The sequence below is a fragment of the Tachypleus tridentatus genome, chromosome 13, assembly GCF_004210375.1.
Source record: "Tachypleus tridentatus isolate NWPU-2018 chromosome 13, ASM421037v1, whole genome shotgun sequence".
NCBI classification, from domain to species: Eukaryota; Metazoa; Arthropoda; class Merostomata; order Xiphosura; family Limulidae; genus Tachypleus; species Tachypleus tridentatus.
This window is the reverse complement of record NC_134837.1, coordinates 37,925,320-37,950,335: the sequence shown is the minus strand read 5'-3', so window position 1 is coordinate 37,950,335 and position 25,016 is coordinate 37,925,320. Positions and strand designations below refer to the sequence as shown.

The window sequence follows — 25,016 nt, the reverse complement described above, 5'->3', positions numbered from 1 at the left end:
GAACGCTCATAACTGCGTTATATACAGGTTCCCAAAAGCGTTATGTTTCAAGAGAAAATAAAATCAAAACTAGGAGTAACAAATTTTATTTCTTGCTTTTGAAGTTCATATATCATGCTGTATTGTAACATGGAGAGTGCATAATTATTCTCGTGATTCATAACAGGGGCTTGTTTCACTGATGCCACGATATTATAAATTGCAACGCTAAAGCGTTTCCTATGTGACGACAACCCCTTCCCCAGTGGCACAGCGGAATGCCTGTGAACTTGCAACGTTAAAAACCGGGTTTCGATACACGTGATAAGCTGAGCATAGATAGTCAGTCAATCATATAGCTCTGTGCTTAACTACAAACTCAATGTAACGTCATTTTAGTGCCTACTATATAATAATAATGGCGACAAGGGTAAAAACAGATGACCCCTCCAATCGGTTTTCGGCCTACTTTCGGGGAAATTATAAATACCATTTCGTTAATTTGTTGATTATTTTACGGGTAGCTTTATTTATTAAAGTTACGCCTATTTGTGTATGTTTAACTGATCGCGTAAGTTTTTTTTCTCCAAATAATCTGGTACTTATCTATCCAACACATGATGTCTGAAAGAAAATAAGGCTTAAATGATGTGAGTGAAAATGACAGAATAAGGATAATCAGACGAAAGGGATGCAAATGGCCTTAGTTTTTTGGGGGTGTTGGCTAGTAATAATATATGTATTTAATGTTAGTTTCCTAGACAGTATTGGTTAAAATGTTTATTTTACATATATATTTATTATTAGCTTTATTTTACATTGTTTGTTTAGTATGGAGATTTACGACTAACTTAAATCTTTTGAGCTGGTTGAATATAGTTATAATTTTATTAGAATTAAGACCAAAAACATTAACAGTAATTTTACCCAACTGATGAATCAAAACATTTTAATTATTACACTTTATTACTCTTACTTGGACCAGTACACTGAATGAACTATTTTTATTTTTACAGGGTTAATTTTAGGTTCTGATCTATGAAAGTAACCTTGCTTTGATGAGAAGTCATTTACAATATACAATTCTAACATTATATTAATAAAGGGTCAATAAATTATTTTCAGTTCAGTTGATAATAAAAGTTAGAAATGGTACTTTAACTATAAAATTAATAGAGTCATACAGTCCTAATTTACTCTATTCTAACTGCGCAATATTCAGAAATGGAAAATGTATTTTTTGAACCAATTAAACCGACTCAGCAGTGAATACGAAAATAATTATTTGTGGTTTAATCGTATACTTACATAGTATGTAGAGGCTAGTGATGTCGGAACCTCAAGATAGTTCACTGGTACAAAACTAAGAAAGTAATGGAGCTGTGTACGTCACCTTAAATTCAATAATTCCAAGACGAAGAAAATATTTTATTACCTGATATATATATTACTATTTTAGAGGGAGCTGGTTTTAAACTAAAGTGATTACATACGGTAATCACTTTGCCTCAATCAGATAAGATAAAACAACTCTAAATTATATGGAGGGTCGTTCATGATCTGTGATACACGTATGAATAACCAATCATTGTGCCCCTGGCCATTCTTGTGACCTATGATTACACACACCAATAGCCCTGAATCTCATGTTGCAATTCAGTTGAAATGTCGTGATTTGGAAGTGCAGATGGCGTCTAAAACTGATTCCTTCTGGAAGGATTAAATTACAGGGCTTTCGTAAGAGAAGCCCTTTTCAGTGATTACAAGAGTAAGCAAGTAAAATTTAATTTTCAAAACAAAACAGGGAGGTGGGAGAATCTGTAGTGTTGTTGGACCGTGTGAGGTGGGAGGAAAGACGCCTGTAGTGTTGGACCGCGTAGGTAAATTAAAGTCATGAGAAAAAAAAAAAAAAAGGCTGCTGCTAACACAACAACAAGTTGCTAACCCCACGAACAGTGACATAAAATAGGATTGGAACTATAAGGACACAGAGACAAGTAGAAAATTAATATAAATTTACAGCTGGAAGTGTAACAATCTTTTGCAACGCAAAGACCTAAAAGTTTAAAAAAAAAAAGCTGTACCTACTGTGTTTGGTATACGATAAATGGAAGGATGTCATTATACTAGCCAAAGCTTATGTCGACTTGAGTGTCAACAACACTAGGGAAGTTTATTATTCTTTCTCAGTTCATACAACATTTCAAAAGAAATTGCAGGGAACATGCAGCAAATGTATTTCCACGGGATGTATGTTGACTGGAAATTAAAGATGTAATGGCACATTAAACATGCGTAGAGTTGACAAAACTGTCAAAATAGATCGTGCACACTATCACACGAGCGAGCCAACACCACCACCACCATCATTTCGCAACGATTTGTTTGAATATTCGTGTGTACATTTTCTTCGCTGTCTCCGAACTTCAAGTGATAGTCTAGAGGGAAAGTAGCTGGATAACAGCACCCGCCGCCAACTCTTGAGCTAATCTTTAACCAAAGAATAGTGGTATTGACCGTCACATTATAATGCCCAACGGCTGAAAGGGCAAGCATGCTCAGTGATACCGGGATTCGAATCCGCGACCCTCAAATTGCGAGTTGAACACCTGGTCATGCTGGGCGATAACGCGCACAGACTTATATATTTTTATTTTTCAAATATAAGACGGCCAATTACCCAAATAATTGTACAAATGTTGAGTGGTTGTTTTGTCTCCTTTTATCATTCTGAGAAACTGGTGAAACTTATTTTCTCGTATTATCAAACCTGCTGAACTCAAAATCCATCAGAAAAACTGAAGACTGGTTGAAAACCTAATTGCTCGTGTTTACTGCAAGGGCGGAAATAAACATTTGAACTGTAATGCATATCACGTTATAGGTAAATTGAGACATTTTTTAAAATATTATTTTTATATTAAAACAGAATTTACTATTTTATTCCAAATAATTTTTCGTTAACATAACAAGCGTTTAGAAGAATGTTTTATAATACATATAGTTTCGTTATTAAATCAAGTTTAATTCAAGCTTCTTTTATAAGTAATCTTAATTATTTCATGAAGTGTTCCGTTAAATAACTCGAATTTCACAGTATAATTATTTTAAAGACATTTCAATTTACAATAGTCTGTGTTCTCTCCATTTGTCATCACTGCTCTCACAAGACATTAGTAGTGCCGTCTAGCGGCTCTAAATACATGGATTTTTAAAAATCAAATGAGGTTAAATAACAAAGTAGCGTGCCGTACATTAAAAAGACCTACCCACGCGACGCATGTATTTGATATTCCGTTATCCTTGTATTTATTGTCGGTTTCGAACATAATAACCATACATCCAGGGCACAGCTGTAAGTCCAAAACGTGCACCATGGAGACACATGATCTGTACCAATACTTCAAGAGTTAATAATAAAATCGTTCTTCGTCATAAACACCCAGCAAATGCGAGAAAAAAAAAATCACCCTAACCAAAACACAACATTCATTAAATGAGATTCATATCCGTTTTGTATATGAGTGTATGCAAGCTCATCCACAACTTAAAGAGCCAAACAAATAAAACGAAGATTTTCACTGGCGGCGTCTTGTCGGAGTTGCATGACTAAATGTACCCCCTCCTCTCCATAATCCTACTTGAATTTACAGATGTAGAAACTTAAAAGGCAAGAAGCGTCTGTGCTCAGGCCACATTACCAAGCAGACTCTGAGCCGCCAGATGTCGCGATGCTATAACAAAGAATAAAAAGGAGGGTAAAGCTCATCACTGAATAGTCAATAGCAGTAAAGGCATTTATGTCGCTGGATTAAGCAATGATACAGCATTTTCTGAAACGTTTATATTAATCCTGTATCAAGTGAACAACAAAGAACACATTATACATAAGCACTCACTCCTGCAAGCTGATACATACATGGGACTTTATTAGAGTTCGTTAAAAACTTTTTTAATTAACAGGGATTAATAATAATCTTATATATTCTTACTTTTAAAAGATCTGTAACAACAGCTTACATAGGATTTGGTGAAAAACTATAATACCATCCAAAGAATAATCAATAACCCCTAACACTATAATACCATCCAAAGAACAGTCAATTACGCTTGAACACTCAGAACTAAAAAATTAAAACTTCCAATTAAAATTAGCTATATATTAATAGAAAATAGATACAAATATATTCAATACGTGTGTTGTTATTGATATCAGCTTGTTTTTAAGCGCAAAACTGCACACAAAAAGCTACTTGCCCTGTGCTCACCGCGAGGTATGGAACTCCAATTTTTAATGTTATAAGCCCGCAAAACGTATCGCTGATCTCGCGGGAACGAACTCATAAATAGAAATCATAAAGAAAAAAATGTAACTTACTCTTAAAAGCTGCAACGTAAACAGGAAAATAAAACATGTTAAATCCACATACATAACAAAAGTTAAGATGTGCATAAACAAGCTAATTCAGCAGCTCAATTTATTAAAGCTAAATTAATGTGTATGTGCGTGTATCGTTTTATTAGTGACAATAAGAACTACATTTCTTATACCCGTCATATTAACTGAATAATAATTTTATTACTTTTGTTTCATACTACAACTTTAAACAACAATCTTACCTCGCAAATCTCTCCTTATCTTGCATGTTGTCTTCCTCCATACGTGTGAACTTTGGACCGTGACTATCCTCTTCATCCGAGCTGTAGAGAGATGGTAGGGAGAAACCAATAATTCCCATCTATAGATCCCCTTTACAAGTTGAACTCTTTACATTTCTATCACAACACACTAATCAGATATACTGCGGAATATATAGTAACAAACAATAAAAACTATTACTTGTCTTAATACTGTAAAAAATATAAAATAATGAATACAAAATTTTTTCATACAAAAAAGGAAAAAAATCAGAAAAAATGAATTTACTGCTTTAATATTTAAACATTTAACTTCCATTCAAACAAATATACAAACAAAGACATCCGTGTATTGCGTTTATTCTTATCATATTTACTTGTATGTACGTATAGATAGTTGAAAGAAAAACTTCCCAATAGGATTTAACAGAAGATAACTGGCGTCTTGAAAATGTGTTGAAGACTGGCCGTGTCTCTATAAATTACAATACATAATTACTAAAACAGTTCTATTGAAGTTAATTCGTAAATTGTCAAACATCTCTCAAACATGTATACCGTCAACATGAATCAGTTGTTCTACCATTTCATCATAAAATCTCAGTTAAGGTGTTCTGGGTGAATAATATAATTCCTTGGAATTCTATATTCATACTCGTCTTTCATAATACAGTAACAGATGTCAGGCGCAGTTATTTACATGTGAAATCATTATAACACGGATGTAAACACTCGTATCTATAAGCGAGATCATGAAAATAACTAAATAGCTACTCATACTAATGGCTTCTATCACAGCAAAAAAAAAAAAAAAAAAGGGTAAACTATCATTCAAACTAGAAAAAACTGTTAAATATATTCTGTGACACAACTTCAGAGTTGATTTACACTGCAAAGTTTAACTGAATTATTCTGTATGGACGATACTAGATGGACAGTATAATACCTTTTACAAACATACTCGTTTACATACATACAAATACCTATCTATACACAAAGTTTGTTTATTTTGAATTTCGCACAAAGCTACTCGAGGGCTATCTGTGCTAGCCGTCTCTAATTTAGCAGTGTAAGACTAGAGGGAAGGCAGCTAGTCATCACCACCCACCGCCAACTCTTGGACTACTCTTTTACCAACGAACAGTGGGATTGACCGTAACATTATAACGCCCCACAGCTGTGAGGGCGAGCATGTTTAGCGCGACGGAGATGCGAACCCGAGACCCTCAGATTACGAATCGCACGAATTAACACGCTTGGTCATGCCAGGCCTATACACATAAGGAATCAAATATATGAAGTCCCTTTCTATCCATCTAAACTATCTTTTTTATCATTATTTGGTACAAAATTATTTTTGTAGTAAAACATAATATAAAACATGTACTTTGGATAAATACACTTCACTTCTTTTTGGTGTTGAAACTAAATTCTATAAATGAGTTTTTGTTGTTGTTTTTCAAATTTATGTTTATTTGTATTTATTTCACAATTTTACCTTTCAGGTTTAAACAGAAATAAAAACTAAAAACCTCAAAAATAGGTTTGAGTACAAAAAGTGCAATAAGTCAGAAAGACATTTTAACGAGATAATCAAGAGAAAATCCAACTGCAACCTATATCATTTACCACACAAATATTTATGTGCGATGTTATTACAAACACCGCAGTTTGTGTGTGCCCAAGTTTTAGCAATTTCAAATGTACGTACAACAAAACATACAGCGAGTGGGGGAACCGATATAATAAAGCATTTTTTTCAGTAATTTATTTTGAGCCAACAGGTATAAGTCAAAGCTATAAAATAACGTGTCTTAGCCAAAACATATTTCGCTTATTAGTAAAGACCACCCATTTTCTTATCAGACCATTAAATCCAAATGCACTACCTGGAAATAACTAGGGTATAATGTACATGCAGCTTGTTTTTTGTTCGTCACTGAATTTTTTGAAGTAGCTCGATGATGGCCGAAAGCAAGCATGAATACCTGGTATGTATTAATACGTTGTTTTTGTATGTACTAATAAGGTGATTTCAACTAAACGTGTGTTTATTTACAGTGACTTTAAAAACAGGAAATAACCATATGATTATGGCTAACAATGATTTTATCACAGCATTGTCCATCGGGAAAGAAACTTTTTATCCGTTTTATTACTTGAAAAAATGTCTTCCGCACAAATAAGCTAATTGTACGAGAGAGAGAGAAAAAAAACCAACAAACGGTCGAAATTTGCTTCTTTCACTGAACATACTGGATTACTTTTAACCATAGTTCATATTTGTACTTTGTATGTAAGCTCAAACGTTCTTTTGTTTTGAATATCGCTCAAAACTACACGAGAGTTATCTGTACTAACTGTCTCTAATTTAGCAGTGAAGGACCAGAGGGAAGGCCGCGAGTCATCACATTCACTTCCAACTCCTCTTGGGCTACTCTTGTACCAACAAATATTGGGACTGACTGTAATACTGTAACGCCCCCACGGTTGAAAGGGCGAACATGTTTGTTGGGATGGAGATTCGAATCCGTAACCCTCAGATTGCGAGTCCAGCGCCCTAACAACCTAGCCATGCGACTTGAAATTATAAAAACAGGGTTTCGATTACCTGTAGTAGACACATTGCTTATTTTTTGCGCTTAAGAATAAACCAACAAATCTGTCGTAAAGCTAGTAAGAATATATGTCGTCCTCTCCGATTTTAAGCTAGTGATCAGAAGGAAGGGGGGTAATCAGTCAGCAGAATCTCACCACTCAAGCGAAGGGAATGACTGTCACTTTTATAACACCAGTCAGTTTTACAAACAAAGCTATAAGTTTAATGTTGTATTTATACCCGACTGTTATAAGAGTATCCAGTGTTTATTCACCACCTCATAACGTTGCTGCACACGCTGAACTAAACATGAAAAAACACACAAAAGGATTACATACACATATCTCAAAAAAGCCATTACGAAAGGGGAAAAAAAATAAAATTTTCTGATACTGGCACTGTAAGTGATGTGGAAAATTGAATACAATCAAGTTGAACGCAGTTGCATGAACGTCCACATACTGCACGGTAATATTTCGTAAAATTACGCGAACATGCGAAGCGACAAATCGATATTCTATAGACATGGATCAGTCTATCGCATGGCCATGACGGCATGAACAGAATGTTAAGTTTTCTACGTTTTAAAAAAGAGCGCAATCACCAATCTCGTGTTTCATCAATATGAAGACAGTTAATTAAACCCTTAGACACCATTTATCAACTACTGCGAAATTAATAAAATACCACGAGGCCACTGTTAAACGCAATTATCAAAATAAAAAAGAACTTCATCATACAGGGTGGCCACCCTCAAAAAAATGTACCCATACTTTTAATTATGCAACTTCTGTAAAACTATTTTAAATTTTTATTTCACATAATATTGAAGGATGTCTTCAAATAAACCCCAAACTACTGACAAATTAAAACAACAGACCACAAATGCTTTCTATCGGATTAGAATTGAAAATTGCGTAACACCAGGACAAGCACTCTGTCGCATATGTCATGACTGTTTGAGTATTGGTGTATCCCAGTTTTGAGAATTTCAAATAATGCAGCAGTTTATACACAGTTAAACTATTGTATGAAATACTAATAAATATGTTTTGTTGGCTTCATTATAGCCATGAGCATTTGAAATGTGGGTGCACTTTTGGGTCCCCTTATTTTCGTTTTGTATATACAAATTCGCAATAAGCAACTGTATCTAAATATAACGCACAATATATTAAAACATCTGATTAATTTAAACACTGATACCCGTCTAGAGTTAGGAGCTATATTAAATACCCTCCCCCCTTTATTACTTCTTGATGACGAGAAACCTACTTGAAATAAAAATGTATCTCAGAACGGCTGATATGGGTATTAACACTTTTATTGATGAGGAAAGAACAACGTTTCGACCTTCCACCTTCCTAACTCATTCTTAACCTAAGGATGACCTATGAAGATCGAAACGTTGTTCTTTTATATACAAAAACAGCTCGTTTGGGTTGAGAAAATATTTTACATAGAAGAGCGAACAACGTTTCGACCTCCTATGTAAAATATTTTCTCAACCCAAACGAGCCGTTTTTGCATATAAATTTCTCAACAAGTGGGTTTCTCGACATCACTGAAACGTTGTTCTCTCTCTGTCAATAAGTGTTAATCCCCATACCAGCCGTTCTGAGATACACCCCCCATTATTAATAAAATGTACAAGTACATTACAAACTTCATTTAATTTTTTTCTAGAAGTATATCAATACACATGAACCAGTGTAATGTTTTGTAATGTACGAGACCTTGAAAATGTTTCAATGTCTGATTAAACAAACGATTAATTTGATGCGGTCACGTACAAGTTCCATTGTTAACTTTTGATGTAACCGCACTACAACTACATAATACCGTACAAATAACAAATGAAACAATGATTAAAGAAACAGGGAGTGCCAACTTCCTACACACGCATTGTGTGAAATAATACAATTTTTTGTATTTATCGATGCAAGTTGTAAGAGTTACCTTCTAAGTTACGAAAAAAAGAGGCAAGATTAATGCTTCAAAGTTATTTTTTTGCGGATTTTGCCAATTACAGTGACTCAACACGAGGCGCTAATGAAGAACAAATATAGAACTAATTTCTCAAATTTATCAAAAATGAACTAATCAATTGTGACGTGTCTGCTTTCCGACAGTATGATGGAAAGCATACGAGTTGGTCGAAAAGCAGATCAAACAGTCCCGGTATCGACTAGCGGCAGAATTTCGCTCCTGGCTACGACTAATGCCAGCTTTAAGCAAGAGTATCCTGAAAACAACGTGGGTTTTGAATGATTAACTACATAAACATTTATAATTCAAGTTTTCAAAGTTCTACAATGCTTAAGAACAATAGTAAATGTTAAGGAAAGTCTTCTTTCGAATACCCCTGATGTTGATCACAATATTTAAATGATTTAAGTTCGATTTCACTGAAGAAGGTAAATTATGCTATGGTTTTATATCATTTATTATCTTGAAGTAACTATTAACATAAGTTCATATTATTAGTGACAGTGACAACGTACTTTCAGAACATCAATGGCGGATACTTTTTCCTTTTGATTTTCTGCAGTTGGGCGACATTATTACAATTTCATATACTGGCCTCTTTTAGACCTCTCTCCTACAGTTTGCATACACATAAGCTCGTTTCTATATGTCGATATACAGTGGTACCTCGGTTCTCGAACATATTGTTTGAGAAAAAAATGTCTGGGTTGTCGAACATAAACTCGGTTCCCAAACCAAGCTGTCGTGGCCCGAACTCCCGAAATAACCCAACTGATGACCCGAACGACCATTTTCGGCCCACGCCAAGCTTGTCCAAAACATTTTACCCACACCTGTCGCTCAGTCCACACCCCTGCTGAAATCTGCTGTGAACGTTCTCGTTTTCCTTTTTGTTTTTTCTCTAAATATTCTGATTAAATAAGCCACCATGGGGTTAAAGAAGGATAATGCAAGCAGCAAACTAAAAAGCAAAATTGTTAGAGCCACAATTGAGGTGAAAAAAGATCTCATAGCGAAGTATGAGAGTGGTGCTCGCATGTCTGACCTTGTTACACAGTTTGGTATGGTGAAGTCTACAGTCTGCACCATACTGAAAAATAAAGAGGTCATCAAAGGAGCTGATGTTGCAAAAAGAGTGATAGTGCTTACGAAACAAAGATCACAAACAATGGAAGAGGTTGAAAAACTGTTGTTGATTTGGATAAACGAAAAACAGTTAGCTGGTGATAGCATTTCTGAGACCATCATTTGTGAGTAAGCAAAGCAACTGCATGCTGACCCCATGAAAAACACCCTTGGAATGAGTGCTGATACAAGTGATGCCTTTAAGGCTAGTAGGGGGTGGTTTGAAAAATTTAGGAAGAGAAGTGGCATACATAGTGTGGTGAGACATGGGGAGGGTGCCAGTTCTAACAAAGACGCTGATGATAAATTTGTTAGGGAATTTAAGGACTATGTAGAAGCTGGGGGTTTTATTTCCCAACAAGTGTTCAGCTGTGATGAGACAGGCCTCTTTTGGAAGAAAATGCCAAAGAGGACCTACATCACCAAGGAGGAGAAGTCACTGCTAGGACACAAGCCATTGAAGGACAGGCTAACTCTATTGTTATGTAGTAATGCAAGTGGGGACTTAAAACTTAAGCCTTTGCTTGTGTACCATTCTGAGAACCCGAGGGTTTTAAGAAAAATGATGTCCTGAAAAGTAAACTAACTGTCATGTGGAGAGCTAATAGTAAAGCATGGGTAACCAGGCAATTTTTTATAGAGTGGGTCCATGAAGTGTTTGCCCCAAGTGTAAAAAATTACCTCGCGGAAAAACAGTTGCCATTCAAAGCCCTTCTTGTAATGGACAATGCACCTGCTCACCCACCAGGCTTGGAGGACGGGTTGGTGGAGGAGTACAGTTTCATTACGGTGAAGCTCTTGCCCTCTAACACGACTCCTCTCATTCAGCCCATGGACCAGCAGGTCATATCGAACTTTAAGAAACTCTACAGCAAAGCACTGTTTCAAAGGTGCTTTGAAGTGACTTCTGACACAGAGTTAACCATCAGAGAGTTCTGGAAAAATCACTTTAATATCCTCCACTGCTTGAGGATCATAGACAAAGCCTGGAGGGAAGTGTCTTTGAGGACCATGAACTCAGCCTGGAAGAAATTGTGGCCAGACTCAGTAGCAGATAGGGACTTTGAAGGCTTTGAGGCTGAGCCTGTTGTCGAGGATATTATCTCAATAGGCAAGTGTATGGGCTTGAATGTAAGTGGTGACTATGTGGAAGAGTTGGTGGAAAACCACAATACTGAGCTCATCACGGAAGAACTCCAAGACCTTCAGAAGGAGCAGCAACCCAAGGCAACTGAGGAAGTGTCTTCAGATGAGGAGGAAGGAAGGGAGGATGTTCCTAGTTCACTAATCAAGGAAATGTGTGGAAAATGGGGAGAGTTACAAAGTTTTGTGGAAAAGTTTCACCCTGACAAAGCTGTAGCAAACTGCAGCATAAACCTTTTCAATGACAATGTCATGTCTTACTTCAGAAACATCTTAAAATGCAGGCAGAAACAAACCTCATTAGACAAGTTTTTAGTGAGAAATAGGTCCAGCGAGTCTCAAGCAAGTTATAGCGGTGCAAAGAGACAGAAAAGAGAAAAAAACTTCAGAAGGAGAGTTACTTGATGTTTTAATGGAAGGTGACTGCACTTCCAAACAGTAATAACCCTCCTACTCTCCACGTTCTTCACTACCTTTCACTTACGCCATCAGCTCTCCTCAGCACAGGAAAAGTGCAGTTAAAATTTCATTTATTATTTTTTATTGTATTTATAGTTTTTGTGGTTGACTTTATGCATGTATTATTATACAGGTATAAATAAGCAATATTTTTTACTTAAAATGCTTCATAATGCGCAATTTTTGGAAGTCTGTAACGGATTAATTTAATTTTCAGTATTTCTTATGGGAAAAATTGATTCGGTTTTCAAACAGCCTTCTGGAACAAATTAAGTTCGAGAACCGAGGTACCACTATATTATCCCATATATATGCAAGTGGTCTGTGTTAAATCTGTCAAACACCATTTCAAACACATACATGTAAAGGTTTGGTGGCGTGCTGAAGACATTTCACTACAAGTACATGACAGAAAAATGTACCTTATTTTGTTTCACAAAATTCGTGTTTCTTACGCCTTTTTTAATACAGTTTTTCTATCGCATGTATTGACAGGAGCGTCTCCCTATGTTTACAACATATCTGGTTTTAGTCAAAACTTGACACCGACTAGTGATAACAAACCTATGGTATGTGCATCTCTGGGAATATGAAAAAAAAAAAAAACTTTTGAAAAATATTGAAAACGACATAAACTTCATGCTTCAAAACTGGTGGGAGTTTCGATAAGCTACAAACACGTTCGACTAGCCAGCAGTTAATGTTCGTGTATTGTCGAATTTTTGTTTTTATTAATACAGACCACCATCATCTTTTAATGCTAATTTTAACACATAACCTGTATAATAAGTGTACCTCTGGTAAAAGATCTGAAAGGGAAAATGCAACATAAAGAGACTGAGGACTACAGAACTTGACAATACAGAGATATGCTAAGGAAGTTGACAAAATCATCCCATGGAACACACACTGACCTCCCATGTTCCCAGAACAGTTTCCCTTTGACACGAATCTTTATCGATAATTAGAAATTGGTTTTAGAGAAAAGCCCAATTAGTAATCGAGTCGTCACCACCACTACCATGTCTGTCACTACCCAGCCGTTCTAATGTGTGAAAGACCTCGTGGGTATCAGATAGAGCAGATGTAGTGCGGTTGCCATATTACACCGTTCTTTTTGCTTTCAAAAGCTCTTATAAACACGACACACATATGAGAAGTTTTTCCAGTATATTTCCAAAGACACCTTCGTTGAAGTAAACAATGTAAGCAGGAACTGGACTACTTTTGGGAGGGCATCAATAGATATACACAAAATAACAGTTAATATAAAGTTTCAACTAGATATATCCACTATACAGTAAAAGAAGCTGTACAAAAAGTTGCATTCAAAGAACCATGTTACATACACAACTAAACGAAGTGAATGCTTTGAACAAAAGCTCTGTTCACATGCGGAGGAAGTTGATCACATATTAACCAATTCAGTGCTATGTTTTTTTAACTTCGAAACGCAAGAGTACCACTTTTAATATACTCAGGAATATTTTACTTGAATAAGCCATATAATACTAAAGCAATAAACATTTAATAAACAAAATACGTCAAAGGTAGCTTGGAATTGATTTTAGCGACATGTACCACATTAAGAACAAGATCAAAGGTCACAGTACGATATTTTTTAAACATGAAAGGGACTCCAACAACCGACTGTTTTAAACACCCTGTAGAATTATTTCTTAATTAAATCCGTCGTTCAAAGTATATTCTCAAAATTCCAATTATATAAATGAAACATCCTATGTACCTGTAATTGAAGCACAGGAAATAAAGCTGCTGGTTTGTTTTGAATGTCGGGCAAAGCTACTCAAGGGCTATCTGCGCTAGCCGTCTCTAATTTAGCAGTGTAAGATTACAGGGAAGGCCGTTAGTCATCACCACCCACCGCCAACTCTTGGGCTACTCTTTTACCAACAAATAGTGGGATTGACCGTCACTTTATAACGCCCACACGGCTGAAAGGCCGAACATGTTTGGCGCGACGGAAATTCGAACCCTTGACCCTCTGATTACGAGTCGAGCGTCTGAACCACCTGACCATGTTCAAAGAGATACATATGTATGTGTGTGTGTGTGTAAATGTGTGTACCCTTTAGTCTGTTAAAAGAGTTAAAAGTTACACCCCCTTCTTTGAAGTGTGTATACCGGTGAGGTCGAAACACGTGCATTAATGGCGTCACCATTACATTAATCAATGACCTACTGAATGACGATATGAACATTCTCTTTTGATGTGTAAACGAAAACATATATATTATGCTTTTAATTATTTACAAGCAAAATTTACAACAGCAATAAATTATTAAAGGATCCGCAAATGGAGCGAGATTATGATGAAGCCGCTGAATAACTTACAACTTCAAATAGCGCAATAAAAGCCGAGAAGAGTAACAGCAGAGTTTAATTAAGCAGAAAGCAATGATTAAAACATGAAAAACACCAACAGTGGAACGAAAAAAAATATTTTTGTAAAAGGTATACTTACCATGATGAAGGTGTGTATTTAAGTGATTTCATGTAAAACACTAGGCCCGGCATGGCCAAGCGTGTTAGAGCGTGCGACTCGTAATCTGAGAGTCGCGGGTTCGCATCCCCGTCGCGCCAAACATGCTCGCCCTCTCAGCCGTGGGGGCGTTGTAATGTGACGGTCAATCCCACTTTTCGTTGGTAAAAGAGTAGCCCAAGAGTTAGCGGTGGGTGGTGATGACTAGCTGCCTTCCCTCTAGTCTTACACTGCTAAATTAGGGACGGCTAGCACAGATAGCCCTCGAGTAGATTTGCGCGAAATTCAAAAACAACCAAATTTATAAAACACTAAGCCACTAATATGCACATCAGATTCTTTAAGTCACACACAGATTTCTAGAAAGAGAAATGTCAAGAATGCGAGTTTTTCTCTGTGGTGGCGACACAGAAGGAAAATAAACAATAAACTTACTTATAGGATGATTGATAATTGTTTTTTACCTGAATTCTGTATTTACTCTCAGGAATAAATATAATTATACTGAATTTGTGAAAATGTTTTTCTAAAATTTTTAAATAAAAATTCGTGTTTAATTCAAGACAATAACTGGTAATGAAACAAATATTAAACTCAGGCATGCCAATGACATTTATGAAAAAAAGAGGAAAAGGTATATAGCCTGGCGCCAGAGGCGCCACAGCGCGGCTCAGCCGCGCCTGACTTGAGGGGTCCGTGGGCATGCCCCCCCCGGGAAATTTAGAAAAAATGGATGCTATTTGGTGCAATCTGGGACATAATTTCTTTATGTTTTTTGACATTGCAATGTTGAAAAAGTACACAATATATATCATATAAAATAACAAAAGGAAATTAAAAGACTAAATCAAACTAATAAAAACTATAACTTTCATTTACAGTTTTAGCAGATTGATTTATTCTTTTAATTTGCATTCATTTTTTAGAAGATATATCAAAATATCTAAAATTAAGAAATAAAATAAAAAGTAAATAAATGAAATTTAAGATTGTTTATTTGCTATTTATTCAGTTTAATTTTTTTCTAAATCAAAATATATTAGTAATATGAGTTAATAAAGCCAAAATAACTCAGTAAATATTTCAAATACAAATCATTTCATTATTATCCTTTTTGTCATCAATAACATCATCATCATCAACTACTGGTATGCTGCCAATTAAATGTTTAACAGTCATTGCCAATAACTACTTCTCTGCTGCATATATTCCATACAATTTTCAAATCACATAAAATTACTCTTTTGACTAATCATGACTACCTACAGTTCAAATTGTTCATCTATGCAACCTTGTCATTATACTACTGGTACCTTAATGTCAGTGAATTTTCCATTCTTTCACAAATTGACAATACAAACTGAAACAGCATATGAAGGAAAGCTATGACATTGCTTAAAAAATTCAACTACTGATATGGTTCAATATTAAACTACTCATATCAGTGATATGCCTCAGAAATTAAATTTTGTACAGTCACTGACATCAACAACTACTGCTCTGCTGCATGTATTCCATTAAAATTTCAAATTACTTAAAATTACTCTGCATGACTACCTACGGTAAAACTTGTTCATCTATACAATCTTGTCAGAAAATTACTGGTACCTCAATATCAGTATATTTTTCATTCTTTCACAATACAAACTGAAACAGCAAATCAAGGAAAGCTTTGACATTGCTTCAAAATAAAATTAATGATATGCTTTAAAATAAACCACTGGCACTGTATGCTGCAGATAACAATAAAATGTTTTTCAGTCACTGATATCAACTTCTGCTCTGCTGCATAAATTACAGTCAAATTTCAAATCACTTAATTTCCTTTAATCAATCTTGGTTACTTTCCTCTTTTTCGAGACAAGGGTTTCCAGTGCTCTCTTCCGAGCTTTTTTTCTCTCCTTCTCTGAATGGGCAGCCTTTCTGTGCCTCTGCGGCTTTCTGGACTTTCTTTAGCCAAGGTGGCTGGGCCAGATTTCACAGAACCATAGGCCTCAAGCCTTTCTGCCCTTTTCTTCTGATTCTCCCTCAGCTTTGAGGTATACTTTGAAGCTGCTGATCTAATGTCCTTACACATTCTCTTGTCTACAGGATCAAAATGAACATCTTTCCTTTTAAACATTTCAATCGCTGTTGTTTCTTTGGAGCGTAGAGAATATTTTATCGTCTGGTATGCACACGATACCAGACCACGAGACCTGAAACGAGACGAAACGAGACTGCCTCCAAGATGGCGGTCAGATTTTTTTTTTCTGCAATAAACATTGAAAAAATACGATTTATCCCCAAAAACCACCTACCCGGCCCCCAAATCGCTCATATTTTCTCCTCGAATTTACACGAATCTCGTGGGTGATCGTTGGCCGTTTGAAAACCGCAGAAATTCGCGTTTCAGCGGAAAAATGGCACGCATGTAAACTAGTTATAATAAATTCAGTCAGCTATTTTTTCTTTTTAAACAGATGAATTCAAAAGGAAGAATATCGTGAATTTTATACAGGATACTCAAATCCTGGAATAAATATAATTATTGGGTTTTTATTTTCTCTCTTTGTGTATTACTATACTAAGTTTTATATAATGTACATGAATCATCTTAAAGGGTTTTAATTAGCAACAATGCTCATATTCTTTAGCCAAATAGAATTAGATTAATATATTAAAATGCATTAATCTAACATTTTCTTGTAAGAAGGAAGTTTAAGAGCTACTGTCTATGAAGACTTAGTAATTAATTACAAATTTCTTGTGAAACCATCGTAATATAAAAACTGAGTATCATATTAGACACCATCTTTATCTATATTAACTGAAATACAATAAGCGCATGATGATGTAGTTTTAACAACACAGACTGTACTGTACATACCACTACCATCTAGGCAACATAATTTGGGTTTCAAATGTAACTTTACAGAGCTTCCGTGACAAGTTTCAATTCAGATTGAAAATGTCAAGTTAAATTCTCCCATTTAAAGCACTCGAAAACAGTTCTTCCTCTAAAACCTACTTACTATAAATACAGCTAATGTTGTACAGCATTACCTAATTCTGTGCAGCAATGTTTCTTCTTTTCACTGAAACGAATAAATATCTTAAAAACAGCACTAACAGTTGATTAATAACTTTTGGTTATTGACACTGAAAATAGGGTATTGATTTGTTACACTTTTATCACATCTAAACTTAATCAAGTTCTTCAGTGATAAGCTTAAGGGCTTATAAACCACATATCGGAATTTGAACCCCAGCGGTGGGCACAGCGCACAGAGCCCATTGCGTAACGCATTACTGAGATGCGTAAATGATCATGAATTAGAAATACAGTGAATGAGAAGTCAAATATCCATCTAAATCGAACCCCAGATTTTGTAACTAGAACAGAGTAATATTTAAATTTCGAAAATATTATTCAACATAATTAAATTATAACGACCTTAAAATGCTGCAATTAAAAAAACAAATTCAACAAGAATCCGACGAACAAATCAGCAAATCCAATATAACTTATTCAATACCAGTATAATTAATTTTAAAATAAAGATTTTTGTAAAAAAAAAAAAAAAAATTTGGCCTTGTAACTGACAGAAGCCCAAAGTTTTACACAGAAATAAAAATTTCGCGTCTTTTCGAACAGTTAGTAAGAAAATGTTTTTGGCGAACAGCTCTTGAAAACAAATCACCAAAATCAAAATATAATTATTTACTCTCTATAATTATTACAACAACCGTATTACAAAGTTTGTATTGTGTAACAATACTTTTCTGAAAACAACAATAGAATTAGATGAGGCCAATGTTTATAATGGCGCATTTCATATATAAATTTTACTGTTCGTAAGTTCAGGTAATTTAATATGATCTTAGTCATTCGCATGACGTCTATATTATTCGAATTAATATATGGCATGATTTTTAACCCTACGTGCTATAAGGGGCAGTAATATAAATAAAACATTATTTAAAAGTATAAATTCATTTATATAGTTATTACTACTAACTAGAAGAACATAGCGAACCGTTTATTGTAAATTAGATTACCAAAAGTATAACCACCAAACACAAACATGTTATCAAATACATCCACTTAATTTTGTTGTAAAATAACTGGAAGTTAAGTAAACAAGTACTTCTGCAATTATATATTTATATAACTCTGAATCTGTCATATACAATGCTTATTATAAATATTTACGTTCTTACATTTTAACCGAAACTTAACTAATACCTACTGTGATTCTACACACGTATCCTATATCTTACATACGTTTGTTGAGCACGTAAGCTGAAAAACCAACTTAAAACCCCATTAGGTCTTTGAATACGAACACGTCAGTTAAGGCAGTTTGGTTAACATGAAAGGTGTCTCAATTATAAAGGTGCCCAAATAGCAGATTTTTAAGTAAATCGTGTCAGTTAAAAAGGGCGGGAATAGCCTAAAGCCACAGTGAAAAACAATAAAACATTACTCGTACAAATATTAAAACTCAACTTGCTGAAAGTGTAATTGCAGGCGAGAACAAAGATTATAAATCATGAACTATCATTACAATTTATTCAGCCTATATTCGCCCTCTCTAAGAGAGTAGGCCCAACATTGCCAGGTGGTTAAGGCACTTGATTCGTAATCCGAGGGTCGCGGGTTCGATTCCCCGTCGCACCAAACATGCTCGCCATTTCAGCCGTAGGGGCGTTATAATGTTACGGTCAATCCCACTATTCGTTGATGAAAGAGTAGGCCAAGAATTGGCAGTAGGTAGTGATGACTAGCTGCCTTCTCTCCGGTATTACATTACTAAATTGAGGACAGCTAGTGCAGATAACCTTCGTGTAGCTTTGCGCGAAATTCAAACGCTCTAACAGAGTAAGGGTGCCAATTCACTTTCAGAGTGTCCATTAGAATTAAAAACATACTACTTCAACAGAACAGAGTTATCAAATTAGCCCTGAGACTCCCTAAATCTACCCTTACAACGTTACTTTCACAAACCATGAAATATACAAACAATGAAGTGTTATAATCCGCACCCAGCATTCAACTACTACAGTAAAAGAAGAGAACCCCTTAACCGCCACTCTGCACACAATGAGCGCCTCACGCACAAAAAAGTTTCCATACAACGATTGCTTAGTTTTAAAATTAACTTAAATATAATACAAAGTTGATTCTAGCCTATTCATGTTTAACGTTTTCAGTTTGGACACAGGACGGCGCCTGTCCTATAAAAGTTGGTTTTCTCTGGGATCTCCCATTTACCACCCTCCGCCCAATAACACAACAAATTATACGGCACTTAGATTTTATAATCCCAGGCTTGGTAATGGATTTACAAACCCCAGCCACTAGGTGACCTTCTTGTGATCTTTCTTCTGATGTCGAATATCTTCTTTTTTGTTTCTGGAACCTCCAGACATTTCTCACATCTTCGTATCTGCCACATTAGTAACTATAGGATGTGCCTTCGAATCTTTATTAATTCCACGAGCATAAAGAAATTTATCGCGATCAAGTCAAAGGGGCACATAAATATCCCTGAACATCCAGTACAGGAATGTTTCTTACATATAAAAACCATTTCCCTGTCAAGGTGTTTTTCTGTTTTGTTTTTAACCAGTTGCATGTAATTACGAAAACTGCGGAAAACGTGTTAGTTTTCGAATGACACAAAACCCTACACAAGAGGAATCTGCGTTGGGCATCTCTTGTTTTGAGTAAGTAAACTAGTGATAAGGCGGTTAGTCAACAGCATCCACTGTTGTCAGTTGACTGTGACTCCTTTTAATGCATGCAAGGCCCCAAAAGGCGGTGACCGTTTATTTCAGCAAAAGGGCTCTTCAGATACACAGTCAGGTGTACAATATCCAGCGATATATATTAAGCCTTGAATATCAAGTGCTTTTTTGCGTAGTTCTGAAACTAAAAAAATGTACATGATACAAAACAAAAATTCAAAACTTCATACGCACAAACTGACTTCCAACTACAGGCACACAGAATACGAAATACGTAACCATATATATACACACACACGACATAAACATATATCTAAGATTTCCACCAGCATCACAAGATTTCGGATAACAAATAAAAAATCATTAAAAGTTCTTACGTTTAATACATACGAAAATGTTTCTTGGGTATCACAAATGTATCGCTTACGGACCCAATCTCTAGAGTATCAAAAACCATCACTCTGACACCATATCAATTCTACATCACAAAAATATCGCTTACATATCCTATCTTCTTGGTATCACTTAATTTACAATGTACCTTAAAATCAAAAACAGAGGTCCGAATGTATAGAAAATAAGTAACAATGATATGTTAAAAATATTGAAAACTGGTCATATGATTGTGAATGAAAGGTTTCTCGATCACCTTTGAACAACACTTTTTCGCTGCGTTAATTTACGTGTGAACAGCTCGTTTCCAACACAAAAATGATATGTAGAATACACACAAAGGTTCATTTCCTGCTAATAAGTAGTTAATAAAAAAAGAAAACTATAGAGCAATACAGATAAGTTACTCAACACAAAGTTATGCAGACTCTAATCTCCTTCTGGTTAATTGTATGCATATTTATAGCTCTTTCACAAAGACAGTTAGTTGTATGCACATTCGTTACATAATATCAGTTTGATCACTGCTTTGTACCTACCTTTATTCATGGGCCAAAAAATGCTTCTAGGAGCGACTAGAAGTGCTCTGTCCAACGTTAATGGCACATTTTACACACACATTTATACACTTGTACTTACGCGTCAAGTAAGCCTACATGTACGTCGTTTTTGCTACAAGGAAAGTTTATTCAACAAAGCCATGATAATAACTGGATCACAGCATAAACTATTACAGAAGTCAAGTTTAAATTTGCTCGGCTGAACAATAACAACCGCAAGGAAACTATTAAGTTAATGGTACACAATAATTACAAGAAAGAATATTCCAAAATAACGGTAAACAATAGTAACAAGAAATAATCTTCTGAGTTGATGGTGCACAATAATGACAATAAAGAATATTCCAATTCAACAATAAAAAATAACAACAAAGAATATTCCAAGTCAATAGTAAACATTAATGAAAATAAATAATCTTACAAATCAACGATAAACAATAATAAATAAAAATAGTCCAAGTCAGTGGTAAACAATAACAGCAAGAAAGAATATTATTATTGTTTACCATTAATTTAGATAAGAATTTTTTTAAAGTCAATGATAAAGAATAATAACAACAAAAAAGAACCTTCCAAGCCAATGGTTAAAATAATAATAATAAATAATTTTACAATGCTTTCAAGTTACCTTGTTATATAATCTATAAAGACTTTCAGAAATAGAAGGTATACACAAAAGCTCAAAATAATAATGTAAATTTCTACTTCTGTGTGTGGTTAACGTGCTGGATTGTAGATTACGGTGAGCATTTCGTTATCTTAAAATACAAAATGTATACTCTTCCGTAGTTTGGGTCAGTTGTTTCGTTATAAGAGCGCCGATCAAATCTCACTATTCAGTCAATTAGAGTACCCCAAGAGTTGGAGGTTGGAGCGTTTGACGTGCTGCCTTCCCTCTTACTTCTCGGTTCAAAATTAAAGACGGCTGACGCAAACAGTCTTCAAAATGCTTATGAACTTGGATGCGTCCATACATTCGTAAGATAAAGTAGTGTGCAAGTCTGCAAAACACATGCAGATTCCTTAACGCTTTCACTGCCACGTGCCACACAGTGTCTCAGCGAGAAGTGTGAAGGCTTTAAACCCTAAAAACAGCATTTCGATACCCATGAAATGCACAGCATAGACGGCCCACTATGTAACTTTGCGTTTTACACGAAATACTGCCATATTTACATATACATGTACGTGCCAAGAGGTGTATGTTTAAAAACACAATGATAAAACAAAGACACGTTCTGACGTTTCACTACTCATCGGAAACTCGAAACTGGTAACATTTTGGAAGAGGAGCGCCCTCGTTTAATGTTGGTACAAAATTACAAACTCACATGTAGTTGGTATCATGCTGTTAACGGATAAAACAAAAATCATATACACGGCGTTTCAGCTCATTTCACTTATCACGGAGAAACATATTAAATAAGGATATTAAAGGTATCTAGCATTTAAGCTACTAATATATTCCTCTGACTTATTCCACAGACAAGTTGTTTAAAATACTAAAAATAAACACGGGATCCAGTCCATTACTCGATTTAACACTGTCACTGAGATGAAAACACCACGCATATAACATACATTATATCACCACACACAAAATAAATCTAGTACTGTTTTGTTTCCGATCTTCCCTCTTAGTAGTTACTAACGAGGAGCGGAATTCCCCCAAACCAGTATAAATCAGTGAAAAAAAAATAGTAGTACAACGAATGACGGGTTGAGCTTTATAATTGTTACCAGTCTCTAAAAGAGCTACCAGCTAAACCTTGTAAATGTGGTTTTTAAGTGAATGCTACTAAAACACACTGGACGTGCGAGGAAACAATTCAAAATGTACAAAACGTGCATCAGTTTCAAAGGAAACATTTGTAACGAACAAATGGGTATACCATAAAGAACTACATTTATATATCGCAATTAAAATGTCAAGATTACATAGCTGTCAAACGACTCTGATATTAAGCATTTTCAGAACGCCTTAAGAGAGGCAAGTCTAAACGACCAGGTCATCTCCAAGGTTTGAGAATATAGAATTGACAAGTGAATATAAAACCATTAGTAGTATACCCGCTAATTACAAGGTTGTTCTTCATTCAGTAGTTGAATTCACTGTCACTTTTATAACACGCCCACGCCTGGAAGTGCGGAACGTGCTTAACGACATATTGTGAATCCGCCAGCATACTTATTATAACGGACCATGCCCGACTATTTATTTACAGGTATGCTCTAAAAAGAGATAAGACACTGTAATTATTACTGAAACCTTTAACGGAAATCTCACCACAATAATAGTAAAGAAACTGCTCACAAAGCATCTGTTATACAAACACCACTTTTCATTCATGTTTAAAATAATAACTTTAAATACGATTGGGACATAATAATAAAATATTGATCACCTCCTTCCTATACACTATCCAGGTAGTAATAATATTGTATAACATTTCCCAGAGAAACAGATATTATTAGCCACAAATAACTTGTGCTGTTACTATACTTCTGACTTGAGAAGAATGTGTGTAAGAAATAGACCTCTGTTTGTTTGTTTGTTTTTTGGAATTTCGCACAAAGCTACTCGAGGGCTATCTGTGCTAGCCGTCCCTAATTTAGCAGTGTAAGACCAGAGGGAAGGCAGCTAGTCATCACTACCCACCGCCAACTCTTGGGCTACTCCTTTACCAACGAATAGTGGGATTGACCGTCACATTATAACGCCCCCACGGCTGGGAGAGCGAGCATGTTTGGCGCGACTCGGGCGCGAACCCGCGACCCTCAGATTACGAAGCGCACGCCTTAACGCGCTAGGCCATGCCAGGCTCAAATAGACCTCTTACCTAGTGGTTCAGTTGTGATAAGCTATAGACACATTTTAACTACAAGACGTCAGTAATGTTGCCTCCCAGTGGCTCAGCGGTATGTCTGCGGACTTACAACGCTAAAAACCGGGTTTCGATACCCGTGGTGGGCAGAGCACAGATAGTCCATGGTACAGCTTTGTGCTTAATTCAAAACAACAACAGTCATGTTAATAATGACGAAAACAATTTCAGCTTCATTCTTTTCCTGAACTTCATAAAATTTATGAAGAATTAATTCTACAGTCTTCTTTTGCGTAAATTTTATGATTATAAAGTTCCAAGTTAGATGTATTCTAGGCCTACTTCCACAGACCTTTCATAAACAGAACGATACAAATTAACCTGTTACTCCGTTGACAAAAATGTTTCAGCACGTCTATTCAACACAATCATTAATCAACCGAAGTGACAATAAGCATTAAATCCGTCAATACAGCAGTCACTGCATTGAAACTGATCCGAGATGGAAACTACACAAGAATAAAATAGAAGTGTACATAACATTAGTTGAAATCCTGATTGATGAACAACATCGCACGAACGCTCCAGAATAACAAAAACCATGAAAGAATGCTATTTTGCAAATTAAATGTATGGTAAACTTTTTAAGGGTGCAGCTCAAATAACGGGTTTACTTTACGTAATATTATATCTGCTATTTTCCTTTTTCTAAAATCTGTAATCCTTTACCTATTTAGAACTTTAGAAAGAACGTAAATCCCAGTACGGCAGTTGCGATACAAGAGAGAGGATCATTACGATTTTATAGGGAGATGTAACAAAATGTTACAGAGTTTATTATGGCGTGAACGTCTTTTCTGAGCTGGCAAAGATTAATAAAAATTAATTAACCTTGCCATAAGACATCAGTTTTTAGACCTATTTTATTTTTAACATCACATTTTATATTTGGTCCCCTACACAACGGACGTAGTGTGGTTGCAATACCATTACAGACTCTCCTTTGCGAAAAACCCTAAAAACTAATTAATGTAATGTTAAAAATATATTAGACCTGTTAGTAACGTCTT

General features: G+C 35.4%; 1 protein-coding gene across 6 annotated transcripts in view; it reads right to left on the bottom strand.

The window, feature by feature from the left end:
• Positions 1 to 25,016, bottom strand: part of LOC143236929 (aryl hydrocarbon receptor nuclear translocator homolog) — a 145,614-nt gene that overhangs the window by 70,743 nt on the left and 49,855 nt on the right. For 4 of the 6 annotated variants that reach the window (XM_076475618.1, XM_076475620.1, XM_076475623.1 and 1 more), the window contains one exon: positions 4,600 to 4,680. The exons of the other annotated variants lie outside the window; for them this stretch is intronic. In XM_076475618.1, coding sequence (XP_076331733.1) covers positions 4,600 to 4,680 — 81 coding nt within the window. The remainder of the gene's footprint in view (positions 1 to 4,599; positions 4,681 to 25,016) is intronic. 6 annotated transcript variants of the gene reach the window in all.